General features: G+C 36.6%; 1 protein-coding gene across 12 annotated transcripts in view; it reads right to left on the reverse strand.

Annotated features, from left to right (window-relative positions):
* The window catches only part of LOC133839263 (acetylcholine receptor subunit alpha-like), a 108,087-nt gene that overhangs the window by 49,771 nt on the left and 38,995 nt on the right, over positions 1–19,321 (reverse strand). For 10 of the 12 annotated variants that reach the window (XR_009894084.1, XM_062270679.1, XM_062270681.1 and 7 more), the window contains 2 exons: positions 8,906–9,021; positions 283–451 (listed from right to left, as the gene is read on the reverse strand). Coding sequence is in view for 11 of the 12 variants with exons in the window: in XM_062270679.1 (XP_062126663.1) it covers positions 283–451; positions 8,906–9,021 (285 nt within the window). In the remaining variant the exon portion in view is untranslated. The remainder of the gene's footprint in view (positions 1–282; positions 452–8,905; positions 9,022–19,321) is intronic. The other 2 variants (XM_062270682.1, XM_062270678.1) reach the window with 1 other exon arrangement.

Genomic DNA, 19,321 nt, shown 5'->3' on the forward strand with positions numbered 1-19,321 from the left:
TGTAACAGGTAGAAGAAATCTTCGACCTTATAAAGTATAGATATTCTTGATCAGCATCATTAGCCAAAACGATCTAGCCATGTCCGTCTGTGTGTCTGTCCGTATGAAACACTGGATCTCAGAGACTAAAAGTGATAGAACTATAATTTTTTTCGACAGCATTTGTTATGTTTGCACGCAGATCAAGTTTGTTTTAAATTATACACTTTTATACACTTTTTGGCCTATATTTAGTATAAGCTAGTCAGGACAAAGAGATTTGTATTAAAGTTGAATACTTACCTTTTCTCCACTATCCGAAGGCAAGTAAAAAGTAAGAACTGTTAAAAATGAGATACCCATACATGGTATAATGATGTTCACGGTGTAGAAAAGAGTTTTTCTTCGCATGGTTATGTTAAAAGTTATGTCCAAGTAAGGCTCATCGCAACAAGTGTAAAACTTTTCGTTCCTAGGAATATACCAAAAAAAACTTTTTAAATTAGTATTCCTGAGAAAAAGTTAAAAGTTCGATAGAAAGTGAAGCTACTTCTGTACGCCAGTTCAAATACAAGAAGTTTTTAATATGTTTAATTAAATACAATAGTTCAATTTGAGAATAGGGTATATTAAATATATTTTAAGGTCAGAGGATTACAGATATCTACGGTTTGTACTTTCAAATCATTTCTTAAGAATCTTCTTGGAATATATAGTTTTAATCATCATCATTTCGCAAAAGAGCAACCTGGTTTGTGTATATAACTTTATAAAGCCTTAGAGAATAGCACAATTCTGATTCCGAACAATGTATGCATTTCCTTTATAATTTGTATACCCGCTACCCTTAAGACTAATACCGCACTGTTTTGCTTTTATTCAATCATAAATTCAATCATAAACTTAAAAAAAAAGGATATGAGACACTTAAATTTTTTAATTTTATAACAAGTAAGAAAGCTACAGTCGAGTGGGCTCGACTGTAAGATACCCACTACCCATTTTGAATAAAATCAAAATATTGCGGTAATAATCTCAAAATATATAAAAAAAAATATATATATGCATGTATTCTCGATCGGGATTCTCAAAATTTACCACAAAATATTAAAAAAAATAGCAATATAAATCGCATTAAAAAAAAAGATACAAAATGTGTATGTATTCCCGACCGGGACTCGAACCGGCACACCATAAAATGTAGGGCTTGGCTTGCACACTACCAGCAGAGCCATCGCAGTCGTTATGCAGCCGCTATTAAACTCTAAACATCTAAGACACGAGCTATTGTTGTCGTGTTCATCTTCGTTGCAAAACTACACAAGCATACACACACAAATATAGGCAAGCATGTAGATACATAAACGCAAACATACAAACGAAAGCATCGCAGGCGTTTTTGCCCATACAAAAGTATTTCTTCAATAACTTCGACAATTTTTGTCTAATCGCAACCAAATGTTCCGGAATCACAATTACTATAGTTGTTATTGTATATGCCAAAATACGCAGCTCTAACTTCTTACGCTTGTTATTCGTTTTGTATTGATTTGCGGGGCCGGGAGTGGGCGTGGCGAAAATTTGAAACAAACTTGATCTGCGTTTAAACATAACAAGATAGCATTTGTTATATAATATATAGCTCTATGTCTTATAGTCTCTGAGATCCAGTGTTTCATACGGACAGACGGACATGGCTAGATCGTCTCGGCTGTTGACGCTGATCAAGTATATTCACTTGGCCTTCGCTTAACACGGACTCTTTTAGCTCGAACTCGGTCTTACACGATTACAAATTTGATCCTATCCCCCTTTTAACACGCTAAAAACCTCGTTCTTACACGATTTTTTTGATAAAGAGCCTCCAAAAGAGAAAACATGTTGAAATAAACTGGCTAAAGCTATAAATGCCACCAAATGCATTTCAAATTTAATATGAATAGAAATATATGATCTTACTTTTTAACATTTTTAAGTTTCTATAAAGTTTAACCCGTTAATTAATTATATGAAGCAACTCTTTTAATTTAATACTAACTTTTAATTTTGAAAATATGAATATTATTAATTTATTAAAGGCATATACATAATAACTTTTGGTTAATTTTGAACAAATGTATGAAACTTTAATAAAAACAGATCGAATTTTAACAATAAACTTTTTTTTGCGGCCAATTTTGAATTTTGCGAACGTAACCCCTTATTTTGTACTGAATCCATGTTTCGCTTAACACAAGGATTTCTAGGAACGCAACCCCCCGTGTTAAGCGAGGGCCAAGTGTATATACTTTATAGGGTCGGAGATGCCTCCTTCTACCTGTTACATACATTTCCTGCCGGCACAAAGTTATAATACCCTTCTACCCTATGGGTAGCGGGTATAAAAATTCAAAATGACTGCCTCTTAAAACATTCAATTTTACCCGATGAAGTGAATCCATGAAACTGTAAAGTAATTGTGGAGACATTTCTTTTAGATAATTCAGTAACGCGATCCCTTGCAATGCTTCGCCATCATTACGATTTCTAATTATATGAAAAATATCAGTAACTTGTTATTGCTAAGGCTCTCCTATGCGGAAATAGGAACTGAATAGTAATAGTTTGGGATATCTCTTCTTGACATTCTCACGACCAATCTTATAAACAAGCATCTCGATTTCTACGATTAAGTTTGTGGATCTTAAATTGTGGGTTGTATTGGACATTTTAGTTGATTTCAACAACATCCAAAACAACCGCAACTAGCCAATCAGCTAGTATTGTTTCCAAAAATCCTCTACTGAACCCTCCACGAGGGTGCTGGCTGGGTAGGATCTGTATTACCTCATTGTCATCGTGTAGCAGATCTCTACTATGTGCCGACATTTGAGGTACTGCCGATCCTAGCAAAGGGCTCTGCTCCTTATCTTTCGGGCATCTGTCTGTAGATAAGAAGCAGAATCCGTGGTACGAGGTGTCTGGTGGTCAGACTGAAAATACTTTGGGGGCTCCCGAGAACAAAATTAGCCAAAAAATTGTCTCGGAATTGACACAACTAAACATTCAACCCGGGCTAGGATGTCAGCCCAAACGACGGTGGAACACGTGACTGCTACCACCGGCGGGCACGGGGGGAGAGATCCTCTCTGCGTGTCGCCAGCGGTCACACCTCTGATGCGGTGGGTGCAGGCCAAGTCAGTTGTAACAATACTGTCAAAACCAACAACTCGAGGTTGATGTCCGCGGGTGCCGTGGTTTTAGCCGACTCGGACCAAGCGATCACTGCGTCAACCTCTTCGGTGGACGAGGAACGCGTCGTCGTCTTCTTCAGTCACCTCGGCCTATCGCCAGCACCTCCTTGGTGGTGCAGCGGGGCACGGGAGGCTGAAAGAAAAGGCCAAAAATAAGGCGGCGACCCGCCTCAGTGGCATAGCTAAGTTGTCTGTCCAGGATAAGGAGTGGCTTGCCTGGGCCAATGCGTGGATGCGAGAAAACCAACTGAACACCCTCCCAAAAGTCAATAAGGTCCAGACCGGTTCTGCCAACCCGAAGGTGGAGTCCACGGCGAGCACCAACAAAAACACAGACAGTAGCAGCAGCAGACATCGACAGAGAGTAAGGGTTGCGGAAACCGCTAGGCGGCATCTCGCCGTTGCTCTCAGTGACAGAGGGGACCCTAACGGGAAAATGTCTGCAGAGCCAAGCTGCAGGGGGCCAAGCTGGACGTGGTGGATAGGAACAGTATTCCGTCTATACCGAAGGTTAAGGTTCTGTTCCCTATAGTCGTGCAGGGGGAGTGAGCGCTTCAACTGCTTAGAAAGCAGAACCCGGCCATTCCGACGAGTGATTGGTTCGTGCTGAAGATTGATGTACCTTTACCTAGTGGTGCGCAGCACGTGATCATTCGGATCTATAAGGAGGCCGAGGATCTCCTTTATAAGCCCAACGGCAAGATAGCGTGGGGCTTAGGAAGCGTGTACCTTCGCCTCAAAAAACACCATCCTAATGACAATGACACACACACATTGAGGTTTGGGGAGGTTGAAGCGGATCTCGGTCTTGAGAGCATGACCGACGCCACCCTGCGCCTCAACTTGACTGACGAGACGGAGGAGGTGGAGGAGGAACTGTCCATGCAGACAGGCCCCCCGCGAGTTTACAACCCTCTAATGAGTGTGCTGCAACTCAACCTCCATAAGTCTAAAACGGCTTCGGGGTAGCTACTCCTCGCTCTGGAGGAAGAGTTCTTGGTCCAAGAACAGTGGATATCGTCGGGCAATACGGTCGCTGCCCATGACGTACCGTCTCCACCTGAAGAGCTACGGAGATTGGTGAACATGGTCTGCTCCTCTAACAAACAATTAATAATCAGAACGGAAGCTAACGCCCACCATAGCATTTGGGGAAGTAACGACATAAACGAAAGGGGTGAATCAGTTCTTGATTTTATCCTAAATTATAAGCTTAGACGAGCCAAAAGAGGTGAGGAATCCACCTATGTAGGTCCCACCTCTCGTAACGTGCTGGACTTAACCATTGCGACTGAGTGTTCTTATGTAGGAGAGTGGAGAGTCCTGGATAGACCCTCCTTCTCGGATCATAGGTACATCCAGTTTACGATTCCATTAAACAGGGTATCTACGGCTGAGCCGTTCAGAAATCACCGTAACACGAACTGAGTGAAATTCTCCAGTCTCGTTTCCAATTCTCTTGGACCACCGAGCACTATCAACTCGGTACAGGACCTAGAAACATCTGTTAATGTCCACTCAGAAGGGCTACATTCCGCGTTTCGCCAATCGTGTAGGCTCCCAAGACCGACGAGAAGATCGAAGCCACCCAGGTAGAACCCAGATCTCTCATTGCTGCGGGGTGAGCTTACTAGCATGTTTCAACTTGCTTAGAAGGCGCACAACGTCTACATATGTCTTGAACGAGTACATCTCTCTCCTGAAGTCCTACAAGAAGATGATTCGCTCATCTAAAAGATCCTCATGGAGAACTTTTTTCTCGAACCTGGACAACATTAAAGACACCTCCAGATTGAGGAACCTGCTATCCAAGCAGACTTTTAGCCCCAGTCTGCTCAAGTCAGGAAATGGAGTGTAGACGGAGAGCAGTGCTGAAACTCTTAAAGCAATTCAATGCATCTGTTGTCCCCAAATCAGCATGCGTACACAAAGGGGTAGTCCATTGAGACGGCTCTCCATGCTCTAGTAGCCTGCATTGAAAAAGCAGACCACTTTAAAGAATATGCCTTGGGTGCTTTTCTACATATTTCAGGCTTCAATAAGGGCCTTACCTCAGTGAACACGGCTAAAGCGTTCCAAAGGTGGGTCAACCGCCCTCTCAGTGACAGGGTGGGGTTCTCTCGCCTATTCATTGGAATCTGGTTGCGAACAGCCTACTTCAAAAATGCCATCCAAGTTAATTGCCTATGCCGATGACTTACGCATTTTGATAACTACGAAATGCCCAACCACCCTCCGTTCTGTTATGGAACGGGAAGTTAAAGCATGGGCCGAATCTGCCGGGCTCAGAAGAGATATAAGGTACCCTTATGTTCCCCTCCCGAAATTGGTTGTCCTACGCTATGCCGAGTCATGCAGTAAAGTACCTGGGTGTGGTTCTGGACAGCAAACTGACATGAAAGCTCAACGCGTTAGAAAGGGTTAAGAAGGCCACCGGAGCATTGTATATGGCGAAAAAGGTGCTTAGTTGGACTTGGGCCTCTTCCCTCATCTCATGCGGTAGATTTACATCTCTGTTGTTCGCCCTATCCTCACATAAGGAAGTTTAGTGTGGTGGCAAGCCACAGAACGAACGTACCTATCCATTATGGAAAGGACACAACGACAAGCGCTTCTGTGCATTACAGGCGTTATCAGGTCTACGCCTACTAAAGCCATCGAGGTAATAGCTGGTGTCGAACTCTTAAACTTATACGCGCAATCCGTAGCATCAAAATCGGTCCTTAGGATTGCTGCTACAGGCAATCTTAATCTTTTGGGCTACGGTCACAGCGCCATTGGTAGGGAGACTAGCATAGATTTGGCCTATACTATTCCCCTTACCTGTACTGACCATATTAATAGGAACCGGGCTGCTGTCGGGAAAGTTTATGCATTACTGACACCCTCAACCTCTTCACCGACGAAGATGGACGACGGAGTGGGCGCGACCGTATACTTCCCAACCCGGTTTCCAAACACTCCTTTAAACTCCCTGACTACTGCAGCATCATCCAGGCGGAAGACTTCAGTGGGACGCTAGCTGGCGCAAAACTGCAAAGCTAATGTGTGCTTCAATTAATACCAATTTAAACAATTTCGTCGTGCAGCTGTAAAGATGGGCATCACGAACAGTGACCAGTGCAGGAAATACTACAGGTCCGGAGTCAAGGAAACACTTGAGCATCTTCTTTTTAGATTTCCAGCGTTATCCCGGCTCCGGATGAAATACCTTGATTCGTCGTGTCATAACGAACTTCGTGATGTTTCTCGGCTACCACCTAGGATGCTACAGGCTTTTGCCAAAAATACATCCATACTGTGTACTGGCACGGACCTCTACTGGTCTATGCTTCGCCCCTAGCAGCCGAAACCTATTTCGTACAGACGGACATATATACCCTGCCGGTAAAAAGTCAATACCCTTCTAGCTTCTCTTGAAATAATGCAGCCTAATCGTGCTCGATTTCGAGGCGTCACTGACGATGATAATATTTATGACGATGTTCTATATTTTTATATATACATATATATTTGATAGGTGCCTGGGATGAATTTAGCAGTGACAAACCCCGTCCTCATAGAAACAGGACTTTTAGCTCGGCGTGATTAAAAATATTTGGGTTGGAGCAGTCTAAGAGCGAAAATTGTATTGCTAATGCATCAGTAACACTCTTTTTCTGGCTACTATGTAAATGATAGAGGTTAATTCATTAATATGATTGCAGATTCTAGATTCACGCATTAGATATGGTAGCTACTACGAAAGAATTATGAGCATGTGTTTTATTAGTGTCTGCAGAATTATTTCTTATTATTTGAACGCATTTATGCATCTCTATAGTTGTATTTCCGTTTCATATCCAAATTTCTACTAGCTACTGTTGAGATGAAATTGCACTCGGATATATGTTAACAAGTGTGATATTTTGGTAGCGTCATGAATTCAGCGAAGTGTTAATGGTGTATAAGTCGGAAAGACCTTAGTTGCGTGTTCTTTTTCGCTTGTGTGTCGAAAAAACTTCATCTGATTCAACAGTAGACGGCGGCAATTTCATACATTTTAGATTCAACTTCATAAGAGTTAATGGTTCATTTTTTGGCGACTCCGACATATTGATCGATTAAAATTATTTGTTAGTTTATAAGCTTGGAGTTATTAAAGTTGTCTTATATTTTGTTATTTGTTAAAATAGTTATTTTTGTTGCCAAACTTTAGTTTGTTAATTACCTTTTTCACATATTTAAATTTATAATATTATATAAGATGATAGAAGCAAGGACAGGTAGTATTGTTCTAAAATATTCGGCTCCAAATAAATATCTCACATCATCAGCATCAGATGATTAACTGCTAACATTAACATATATTGTTGTGCAGTTTATCAGATGCAGTCAGCTGCTAATCATATGTCAATTGAAGGACAATCTTGGAAGAGGAACAAACATACAAGCACAGATAGAGGGCACGATTAATATATTGGATGTGAATAGATATTTGTTGCAGAGAAACAGAAAAGACGCAGAAAACTATTAAGGATCAAAAGAGAAATATAATGTGTTTTGCGTGTGATTAAGGTGAACATATCAGAGCGTAATATGTACATAATTCTGATGTATCAAAGCAAACATTGCGATCAGTGCTTACAACACGCAAATTGGAGGAATCAACAGTCACTAGCGGACTCGATGTAAAAATAAAATCACTGTGTAAGAGTGATATTTTAATACGAACTACGTTGAACTACAATAATATGTTTTTTATATTATTTCAATGAAATTTACAAATCAAATTGCGGAATTGTTGAACAAACAAATTCACAATGCTATTGAAATATTAGATGACAACGTTTCGTATAAAAACAATCAGAAATTATTTAGTTAATGATTTCAATCTAAGAGACCAACGAGAACTTACGTACAATTGCTTAGTTCGTGTTATCAAATTACATAATACAAGTGCATTCAAGCGTAACGTAATCGAATTTAATCGACCATAAATACACTATTTGGAGTTAAATGTACATATATTTACTACAAAACGCAATGCTGAAAGGAGTACTAAAAAGCACAAGGCCAGTCTTTTTGCACATAGACAGTTGTGCGACCTTACACAAATACTCGACTTTACGATTGATATTGAAGTACGATGGAAAAAGTGCGATATCATTGGATATCAGCTTATAATTTCACTAACATAACATATGATAACGTTTTGAAATCATTAAAAATTGCTGTGCAATTCTTTAAGAGAAAGTAAAACAAGTAAGAAAGCTACATTCGAGTGTGTTCGACTGTGAGATACCCGCTACCCATAGTTTTATACAAAACTATTTCTTTAATAACTTCGACAATTTTTATCAAACAAATTTTGAGAACTCATAAATACTATAGTTATTATTGTATATACCATATAGTGGGCGTGGCAAAATTTGAAACAAACTTGGTCTGCGTGCAAACATAACAAATGCTGTTGAAGAAAAATTAGAGCTATATCTTTTATAGTCTCTGAGCCAATGATCCAGTGTTTCATACGGACAGACATACAGACGGATATGGCTAGATCGTTTCGGCTGTTGACGCTGATCAAGAATATATATAATCTATAGGGTCGAAGATGTTTCCTTCTACCTGTTACATACATTTCCTGCCGGCACAAAGTTATAATACCCTTCTTCCCTATGGGTAGCGGGTATAAAAACTCATAGACTCACCTTACAGCTGGCACTTCTAGTATATCCCACTCAACTGACATGTAAAATTCAGATAAGTCTACGCCAACGTCGACAATATTGCTGCCTTGTTGCTCATCCATATGCCTTAAGTCCACCTAATAGGCCGAAGAAAAAGAAAACATTTTATATATTTAAATGGATACAAATTTTTATAGACATAATATTGTAAAAAATACATATGGGTTTCATTGGTGCACAGCCATATGGTTGGTTAATTAAAAGGCCAATTATTTTTTGCAAGATAAACAGTGTGACATTAAACGAACTCGTGACTAATGCATGCTCATTCATACCATAGCACTTTCCATTAATATTTTTTATCACATAGTATGGGTGGTACCACTGGTAAAGTATGCATAAACATATATGTATGTAACAATACAAAATTAAAAATTAAATTGGCCAATAAGAAATGTTTTTATGAGTGGCGAAATAGTAAGCAATAATAATGATAAAGAATCATCTATACAAAATACATTTTATAAATAGTGAATTGACATGCAAATATTTTTGTTTTCGCGAAAATATATTTTAAATTTTTGTTATTGATTGTAAACATTAAAAATTCAAACCGTCACATTGCCATCCCCATAACATTCCTATCTTATTTTTTGTGTAATTGCAAATTAAATAAAAATTGACTACCTACACTTATTACATTACATTATTACCTATTATTCTTTATCGTATTTATGTGACACAAAAATAAAACTTCCGCTAATGTCAATTGCATTTTTTTTTAAATCATTTTGATTTAATTTCTTTGAAGCTTTTCCTTTGTGTATTTGCATTAATATTATAAATTTGTTTTAATATATTTTTAAAATTGAATAAAAATATAAAATCTCTTACATAAAGTTCACTTATTTTTTAAATTTAAAAAAATATATATATATATATAATATATTATATTTCATAAACTTAAAAGCTTATTGATTTACAAATTGTTGATAATTTTCGCTTCTCTTTCATAAAACAAGTACAGACAAAATAATTTTATGTATAATTGGATTTAAAATGATTTTTCTTGACAACTATTAACACACAGTCTAAAAGACAAATGCTAGCAAACTTCAACATTTACACAATATATATTATGTTTTTCAATATTTGATCGCGCAAATAAGCCTTTAAAATTACTATTCTAACTAACTTAAAATTTAAATAAGCTATAAATTTATAAAAAAAAAATGAAAATCTAATTATACTGCTACGAAAGTTATATTATGAATTTAAATGTCGGAGCAGTTCCGAGATTTTTTCGCTACAGTCTTTTTTTTTAATATACATATGTATATACATATGTATGTAAATAAAAGTCTTCATTCAGTCGTGCTTTCGGTTTTCAATTTTCGTTTTTGTTTTGGGACCAATACCGACATTTTCATTTTTAGTTTTCATAAGTTTCGTCATCGTTTTGCTATTGGAACATTTCATTTCTTAATGCTGAAACAGCTGACTTGTGTTTGGGTCAGAAGTAAACGATGCGAAAAAATTACATTCGAATTTTACATTTTTTGCCTGAATAGAACTCACATAAGTATGATTTCATCTTGGATAGATAATTTGTGCTTTCCCCTGAAAAAAATATATTAGCCTTTTTCTTTTTCACAAATAAAGTCTTGTAACTTACATTTAAGATGAATAGTGGGACGGCAATCAGCTATTTCCCACAAAAAAGGGGATGCCGCCCTCTCTTAACCGATGTCATTCCGATCATTTCAACTACTTTTTTATGCACTTTACTCATGTAAGTAATTCAATTAACAAGTTTAAAGATTTTCGTTTTCAAAACGGAGCCCCGCTGATTATTTAGTTTCTTTTTTTCCAAAATTAGTATTTGTAATTTTATATTTTTTTATAATTTAGTGACAATATAATGAAAAAAACTACATGCTTTTAAAAAAAGAATTACAATTATGTTAAGTATTTAAATGAAAAATGCAACACTGTCGAAACTGCAAATTTTTTAACGCATTTATTTCAAAACCCCAATAAAAGCTCAATTAATATATTTATTGTAATTTTTACAGAATGATTCTAGAAACTCAAACATCGAACCCAACTCGAGATTCTAAAAAAAACAAAAACAAAAGCCAACATTCAGAATATCAGATTCTAATCTGTTACTCAAATAATATTAATTCCTGTCTCTCTCTCTGATATCAAATGCATACGAATGCATTTTGTTGCAATTTTGTTTTGACAAAGACAAAACTTATGGCTTTTGGTAAGGCCAAAAATGTATGCTAAGATAATCACAAAAAAGGTATACGTATACCACAACAACAAAAGTTGCTTGCAAAGATACTTAGAAACCTATATAATTGATTCAAATATATTTGGTGGCTTATAGCCTTGGATTACCAACAATTTTAATTTTTTTTAATCTGTACATCACAGATAAATAAATTAAATAAAAAATGTATGTATATGTCTATAAATGTAAACATATTAAAATTACATTGTTTGTTGTTATCGTCAATTTTTTGTTTTGTTAAAAAAATTTACAAAAATACAAATATTACGTCCTTTTTTTTGTTTGCAGACGAATATTTGAAATTACAAAAATTATTATGAGCAATAAAATATATTTTGTGTTTTTGTATTATTGTGTATTGGTATTTGATTTTCCGTATGTAGGCTTTAGGCACCATTGCACTATGGTCCAGGAGACCACTTTTCTTGATGGAAATTAATAACATAAAATTTCAAAGACTTTTCAACTATTTTATACGCCACACATAACAAAACACGTAGAACAAACCACACTCTTTATAATTCATCGCAAAAATTTAAACAAATTATCGTTTTATTTAGTTTTATACTAAATTTAAAATTGCACTAAATTCTGCACTTTTCTACAACACGTGCTATTGCTTTACATCAGCTGTGTTTAAAAGCTGATTTTGCGGAAGTGGCGCCCTCTATTGAAATTCTTGGTACACAACATTAAAGCACTAACCATACAATACATAGATGCTTCGCCTAGTACAATTTTTTGTATCATCAAAAACAGTATTATTGCGACCCCAGTCGGGTCGTGCGCTGCGATTCGAACACCGAGCCTCTTCGGCTCATTCGAAAATTCGAAGCTCTAACGCAGCGCGCAGCGTTGAGTTCAGTCGCAGATCAAATGCGGAGCGATGAGCACGGGTGCATTTCGTTGCGCTCTGCTTTCGTTTCTATGTATGCGTGTATGTATCTACATGCTCGCTTATATCAGTATGTGTCTGCATGTGAAGTTTTGCAACGTGCAGTTGCCTCGCAAACGAGCAGCTAGCGCACGTCAATTTTGTTTTGCCGCGACGAAAGTCTCGCAGAAGAGGACAACAACAATTGCTCGCGTTCTATATGTTTGCAGTTAAATGGCACTTGCACAAGGACCGCGTTGGCTCTGCTGGTGGTTTGCAAGCTCAACATGTTGTGGGTCAGGGTTCAACTCCCGATCGAGAACATATGCATATTTTGTTTTTTTTAATGCGATTTTACTTTTTCATTTCCTTTTAAGTTAGAAGTAAAATTAATAACGCATTGATTTTTGATGATTTACAAATTCCTTTTTGCAAACACTTTTCAAAACTCTATTTAAAAAAGTTTGAACTTTAAAATTTTGTTTTTACATTTTAAGATAACAATAACATTTCAAAAATTAAGAAAATTTATAAATAATACAATTATTATTAAATATTATAAAGTTCAATTACAATAAAAGATAAATTATATTTGTTTTTAATATTTATATTTTAATTTTCGCCAGTTTTAATTTTAATTTATTAGAAATTTTTTGGTAAAAATTAAAATTAAATACTAAAAACATATATAATTAATATTTTATTGTATTGAACTTTTTAATATTTTTCTGTAATTGTATTATTTATATTTTCTATTATTTTTGAAATGTTATTGTTATCTTAAAATGTAAAAACAAAATTTTAAAGTTCAAACTTTTTTAAATAGAGTTTTGAAAAGTGTTTGCAAAAAGGAATTTGTAAATCATCAAAAATCAATGCGTTATTAATTTTACTTCTAACTTAAAAGGAAATGAAAAAAGTAAAATCGCATTAAAAAAAACAAAATATGCATATGTTCTCGATCGGGAGTTGAACCCTGACCCACAACATGTTGAGCTTGCAAACCACCAGCAGAGCCAACGCGGTCCTTGTGCAAGTGCCATTTAACTGCAAACATATAGAACGCGAGCAATTGTTGTTGTCCTCTTCTGCGAGACTTTCGTCGCGGCAAAACAAAATTGACGTGCGCTAGCTGCTCGTTTGCGAGGCAACTGCACGTTGCAAAACTTCACATGCAGACACATACTGATATAAGCGAGCATGTAGATACATACACGCATACATAGAAACGAAAGCAGAGCGCAACGAAATGCACCCGTGCTCATCGCTCCGCATTTGATCTGCGACTGAACTCAACGCTGCGCGCTGCGTTAGAGCTTCGAATTTTCGAATGAGCCGAAGAGGCTCGGTGTTCGAATCGCAGCGCACGACCCGACTGGGGTCGCAATAATACTGTTTTTGATGATACAAAAAATTGTACTGGGCGAAGCATCTATGTATTGTATGGTTAGTGATTAAAGTCTATTCTTCTTTTGATCCAACGACGCCAAAATCGCGGATTTCTGTTAACTTTCAAAAATTGGTTTTCCATCAAGAAAAGTGGTCGGCTGGACCATAGTGCATTGCTCAATGGTTTATTGGTTATCGTTTTGTGGAAGCAGAACAAACACATTTAGGTAGAATAGTAAAATGTGTATATAAAACTTCACTTAATATCGCATATACATATACATATATTTTTAAATATGCAAACCTAATATTATCATGAGAACATAGGAATTTACAAAATAATCTTCATAATTGACATATTTTTATTAAAAAAAAAGCATGCCATCATTAATTTATGGCAAAACATACCAATGCCACATGCTAAATTAACTAGCCTAAGGGCATAACAATGAGATGTGTTATTCTGATTTCCATAAATTGATGAAACAACAGATAAATGACTTCAACATTTCATCTCAATAAATTGTCCATGTTTTGTCTTTGTTTTTTAATCGCGATTATATGATATTGTAAAAATTCATGCATTAAAAAATTTGTTGACATGCTTATAAAAATGTTTAGTGCGTATTAAACTACATATACCATATTTATACTATATTATCATACTCCAATGTTGTAGACTCGTAAGAAACAAAATAATTTTTGTCGTTAGAAAATAATACAAAAGTAATGGATAAAGCGCTCATAAATATCGGAGAGCTTATAATTACAAATCATTTATTAATAATATGTTTTTCGAATTTATCCCTTTTACATATGTAAATAAAATAAAAAGCCTAATGTCTAACAATTCAGAAATCCTAGCCAAGTGTCATTGTTAGTAGTTGCTTATAAGAATACTAGATCATTTTTGAAGGGATTTAGTATTTTATTGTTTTATCTTAACATTAAATTTCTTTAAATGCTCTCCATTTCTCGACTTCAATCGGTTAATCCACGCAAATTGCAGTTTATAGTCTTTATCTATTTCATACCATTAAATTACGATAGTGCCTCCTTCGGATTGTATTAAAGTCATTAATTAAACAATTTCCATAGTAGAGTATAACATTTTACAATATACATTAAAAAATTATATATACTATAATTTTATCTTTCATTATGTAAATATTGGTCTAAGTTTTTTGTTTGTGATTACCATTTTCATGTGCATTCAACATTTTCGTATTAAGTTCCGTTATTATTAGCTAATCGCAGTCGCAGTTGCTTGAAGGGTTCTAAGGGTAAGCGATTTCTGCGTCACTTCTCATGCAGACGGACCGAAAGGCAGACAGATGGTCATGGCTTGTGAAGAATCTATGAACTTTATATGATGGATGATAGATATATCCTGAAACGGAACTGCATTCTTTTAGTTGTCAAACTCGCATTTCGATCATTTGATCACACCATGGGGTGAACCGCTAAAATGCTTTATAAATTTTGCAATTGCATTTCGTTAATATATTTAAATTTAACAATTTTTTAGAATGGAAAGTGTGATTGAAAATGCTCTTCTAAATTTTGAATTCAAGGTTCTTACAAAATTATTTCATTAACAATTCACGTGACTAAATCGATCGGCGGTGTGTAATCAATAACAATATCAGAGCAATGAATTGATTTATTTATTTAAAACTGCGATAGATCTAATGTTAACACATGATTATAGGATTGAGATTCGAGTTGACAAAACACCATTTGACTATGTTCGAAGCTTTGATGCTTACACAATCGACGAAATAGCAATCGTTAAAGTTGGTGACGAATACCTCATCGCAGGAATAAAGTAATTAATCGAGTATCAGAAAATCATGGATGTTATAATGCTGTGCAGTACCTGATATTAATTTGGCAAGGGAAAACGTGTACAACTTTAAGGTGCCGGAGATTAATCCACAATAGAAATATATTATTTAGGCGAAACCAATCGGCGAGTATTTTTTTTTGTTGAAAAATGAATCAGTGCAATGAATTATTATTCATGCCGATTAATGAAACAACAAAATAAAGAGAATCACATGTAATATGCCGAAGATTCTTCAGTCGGCACGCAGTATGTGGGCAGAATAATCATATTGCCGTTCATCACATCATCATTAATGGAATAAATGGCGAAAGATGTATACTATCGAATGGCCAAACGATGATTGCTTCATGCCCACATTTTGGTGCGATTAGACGAAAACCAACGACTTCATCAAATTGATGTAATTTTAGCGAAAATTCCTGATCATACAATCGATTCTGAATTGCTTGATATTGTAACATATAACATGACATACGGTCTGCAAAGCGTTATACGCGAGACTTAGTTGCAGAAACAGTAAAAGGCAACGACCGTTTTCCGACTCAATATAATGACAGGTCGACAATTGTAACAATTCAAAATCAACCATATGAAGTCGACAATCTTTGTATTCTGCCTCACCCTTGCAGTCCAAAATGTATAAAGCTCATATATGTAAGTGCTGAGTTTTGCAATTCGATTAAATCAATTAAATATATTTCCAAATACATCAACCAGGGACAACAAATAGCCAACACGTCTATTTCACTCCTGAAAATAGACCACCACATTATCTACTTTACTTGATTTGTGCCGATCTGATGATTTCGCAAAAGAGATACTATGTGCAGAAGTAGTGTAATATTATAAACGCGCCATTAATGGCATTTCAATGATGGCGACAAGGAGCGAGAGTTCCAGGTCGAGATGATTATACCCGCTACCCATAGTGTAGAAGGGTAAATCTTTGTGCCGAAAGGAAATGTATGTAACAGGTAGAAGGAGGCATCTCCGACCCTATAAAGTATATATATTCTTGATCATCGTCAACATCCGAGACGATATAGCCATGTCCGTCTGTCCGTCCGTCCGTATGAAACACTGGATCTCAAAGACTATAGATAGAGCTCTAATTTTTTTCTTCACTATATTTGTAATGCTTGCACGCAGATCTAGTTTGTTTCAAATTTTTGCCACGCCCACTTCCGCCCCCGCAAATCAATTATAACAAGAGTAATATTAAAGCTAGACGTTTTGGTATATACAATAATAACAATGGTATTTGTGATTCCTGAAAATTTGGTTGCGATCAGATAAAAATACTTTAGTTTTTAAAGAAATAGTTTTGTATGGGCAAAAACGCCTACTTACTAGGGGTCTGAGTTGCTTTGGCCGACAATCTGGTATATTGTGCCGTCTATGCATAGACCATAGCTATGGTATATTTTGAATCAGGTACTATATCGATATAACAAATATACCGTTTGGTATATTAGTATTTTTGTAGTATTTTTGGTATATGTTGAAATTAATACCGCAAAATATATTGCTTTTACTCAAAATGGGTACCGGATATTTTCTTACTTGTTTGTTTTCATCAGAGGCTATTGGTCGTGTCATTTTAGATTGTAATATAGATTATAAAATGTAGAATATAATTCACATTGGAGGCTACTCTTGCCTAGCCGATCCGAAATTGTACATTGTTTACAATAATTAAATCTACATGCGCTCCATCAAATCTAATGCCAATATGAGAAAATAAAAAACCACATACATATTAATCTCAGTACTGGAGATCTTGATTTGACCTTCACTGAAAAAATATACAATGAAACATTGAACCACTAACCATATAACACATAGATACTCCATGTCTTGAAGCAAAACGTATTATTTGCAACAGCATTATTGCGCTGTGGACTACAACCCCATCACCTCTTCGGCTAATTTCGAACTCAGTTCAGTCGCGAGTCAGAGTACTAGCACTAACCATAAAATACATATGTAGATACGCCAGCTCTTGAAAAAATTATATCATTGAAAACAGTGTTATTGCGACACCAGAAAAGCCGAGCGCTGCGATTAGAACCCCAGAGCCATGATACAATTATACAAGGTAGTCCCGTCGGAAAAAGCTGTCCGTCTTTAAACATAACAATGAGTGCGAGTGAAAGAGTCTCAGCACAGCAGTGTGAGCGAGACGAGAATGAAATGCGCATTAACCCTTAGACGATGATATTAATATTTACATATTTTGAAGCTAATATTAATGTCTTTTTGATATATTTCTAAAATGTAAGTTGTTTATGAATAATATTAACAATTGTTGATGCCAGATGATGGCAGGAGTGACCGCTCAAAAAACAGCTGACAGTGTGGTCGCGATCGATTGATATCGATAGCGACAAAGTTAGTATACTGTGCGTGTGACCTTGTCACACGGGCAGTCACACTGATCTAGTTTATCCTCATGTTGGTCACCCTGCCCACTTTTAGTGCTTTTTCCTGATTACATATGTTCTACTATTCTGACCGGCACAACAAGTGTTTTTCCAAGTGCAATAAAAGTAATTGTAAAGTTACAATTTCCAAAAATCACAAAGTGCAAGTGTTATTATTTATCTGGAAGACGCCCCCCCTACACATTTTGGTCCTTCGAGCCGGAGATTTGGATATCGCTCGACCCCAGCAAGCAATTGGTTGTCAAGATAAGTAATACACTTTTTTCTCCATACATTTTGTGCAAGTGTCGTGTTCGCGCCATATCTTTTCCTTGTACCTTATATATATGTGACACAGCATATATATAAGTACATAAGCGTTCTACCGGCGTTTTCTCAGCCATCTTTTCTACTTTGTGTATACTTGGCACAGTATATATATATATATATCCTTATATGTATATGTATGTGTAAGTATCTATACAGTTTAAAAGAGTTCGCTAATATTTTACGATTTGGCCGCGGTTGTGTGTACTTTGCTACTTTCTTTGCTGTCGTATCGCGTTTGTCTGTTTTTTTAACACACTCCTGTGTATGCAATCTCTCTTCATGTTGTTATATTCAAAATAACAAGAGTGTTGCTCTTCTAAAAGCAAACGCGCGTAGATCCACTACACTCCATATATATATATATATATATATACATACATATACATACGACATATATACATCCACATACATACACGTACACTTCCATACAAGGCACTTCCACACATATACACTCCGTATATGTTCCATACATACTGAAGTTATATACCCAAGTCCAGTATTACCCATATAATATATATTATCACATACATACACGTACACTTCCGTACATATTCCATATACACTCTATATATATTCCATATACACTTCGTATATATTCCATATACACTCCGTATATATTCAATATACACTCCGTATATAGTTGTGTCGGCTTTGTTCACTATCCTGTGATAGCCGAAGTTCCTTTCCATTTTTTGTGCTTGCTCTCGGCTGCCGAAGCGTAGTATGTCCAAAAGCCAAAAGAGTGAAAAGGACTCTAAACTTTCTTTAAAGCTTCCGACCACAGCTCGTCGCCTGTCGTCCGCTTCGCCCGCTCCTTCGGGATCCAAATCCGCCACTCCTGCCGCTCAACTCCGAGTCAAAGTTGATCGTCCGTCGCCGTCTGCTTCTTCTGCAACTACACGATCCGTCCAGGCTAAACTTAGCAACACCCGTGCGATGGCTCTCAGCAACTTCGTCGCCGTCTCTGACAGACTGGTGCACTTTGAGAGTCGGGTCAGAGGGCCTGCAGCCGAAGACAACAATGTACACACGTACGAGATCCGTCGTGACCGCCTGCAAGCCTTCTGGGACAGTGTAGGGACCGCTTATGCCACGTGCGCTGATGCAGTGCATCGAGACGACGACAACGAAGGCATACAGGCCATGGAGGCGAAATATGACCACTGCTATGCAGTGTATGAGCGGTGTCTCGCCCATGTAAAGGGGCAAATTACACAAGTTTCCGAATCAACCAAGAGAGAAGCATCCGCTCCTCCTGTGTACTCCAGTG

This window comes from Drosophila sulfurigaster, chromosome 2R (genome assembly GCF_023558435.1).
Source record: "Drosophila sulfurigaster albostrigata strain 15112-1811.04 chromosome 2R, ASM2355843v2, whole genome shotgun sequence".
Classification (NCBI taxonomy): Eukaryota; Metazoa; Arthropoda; class Insecta; order Diptera; family Drosophilidae; genus Drosophila; species Drosophila sulfurigaster.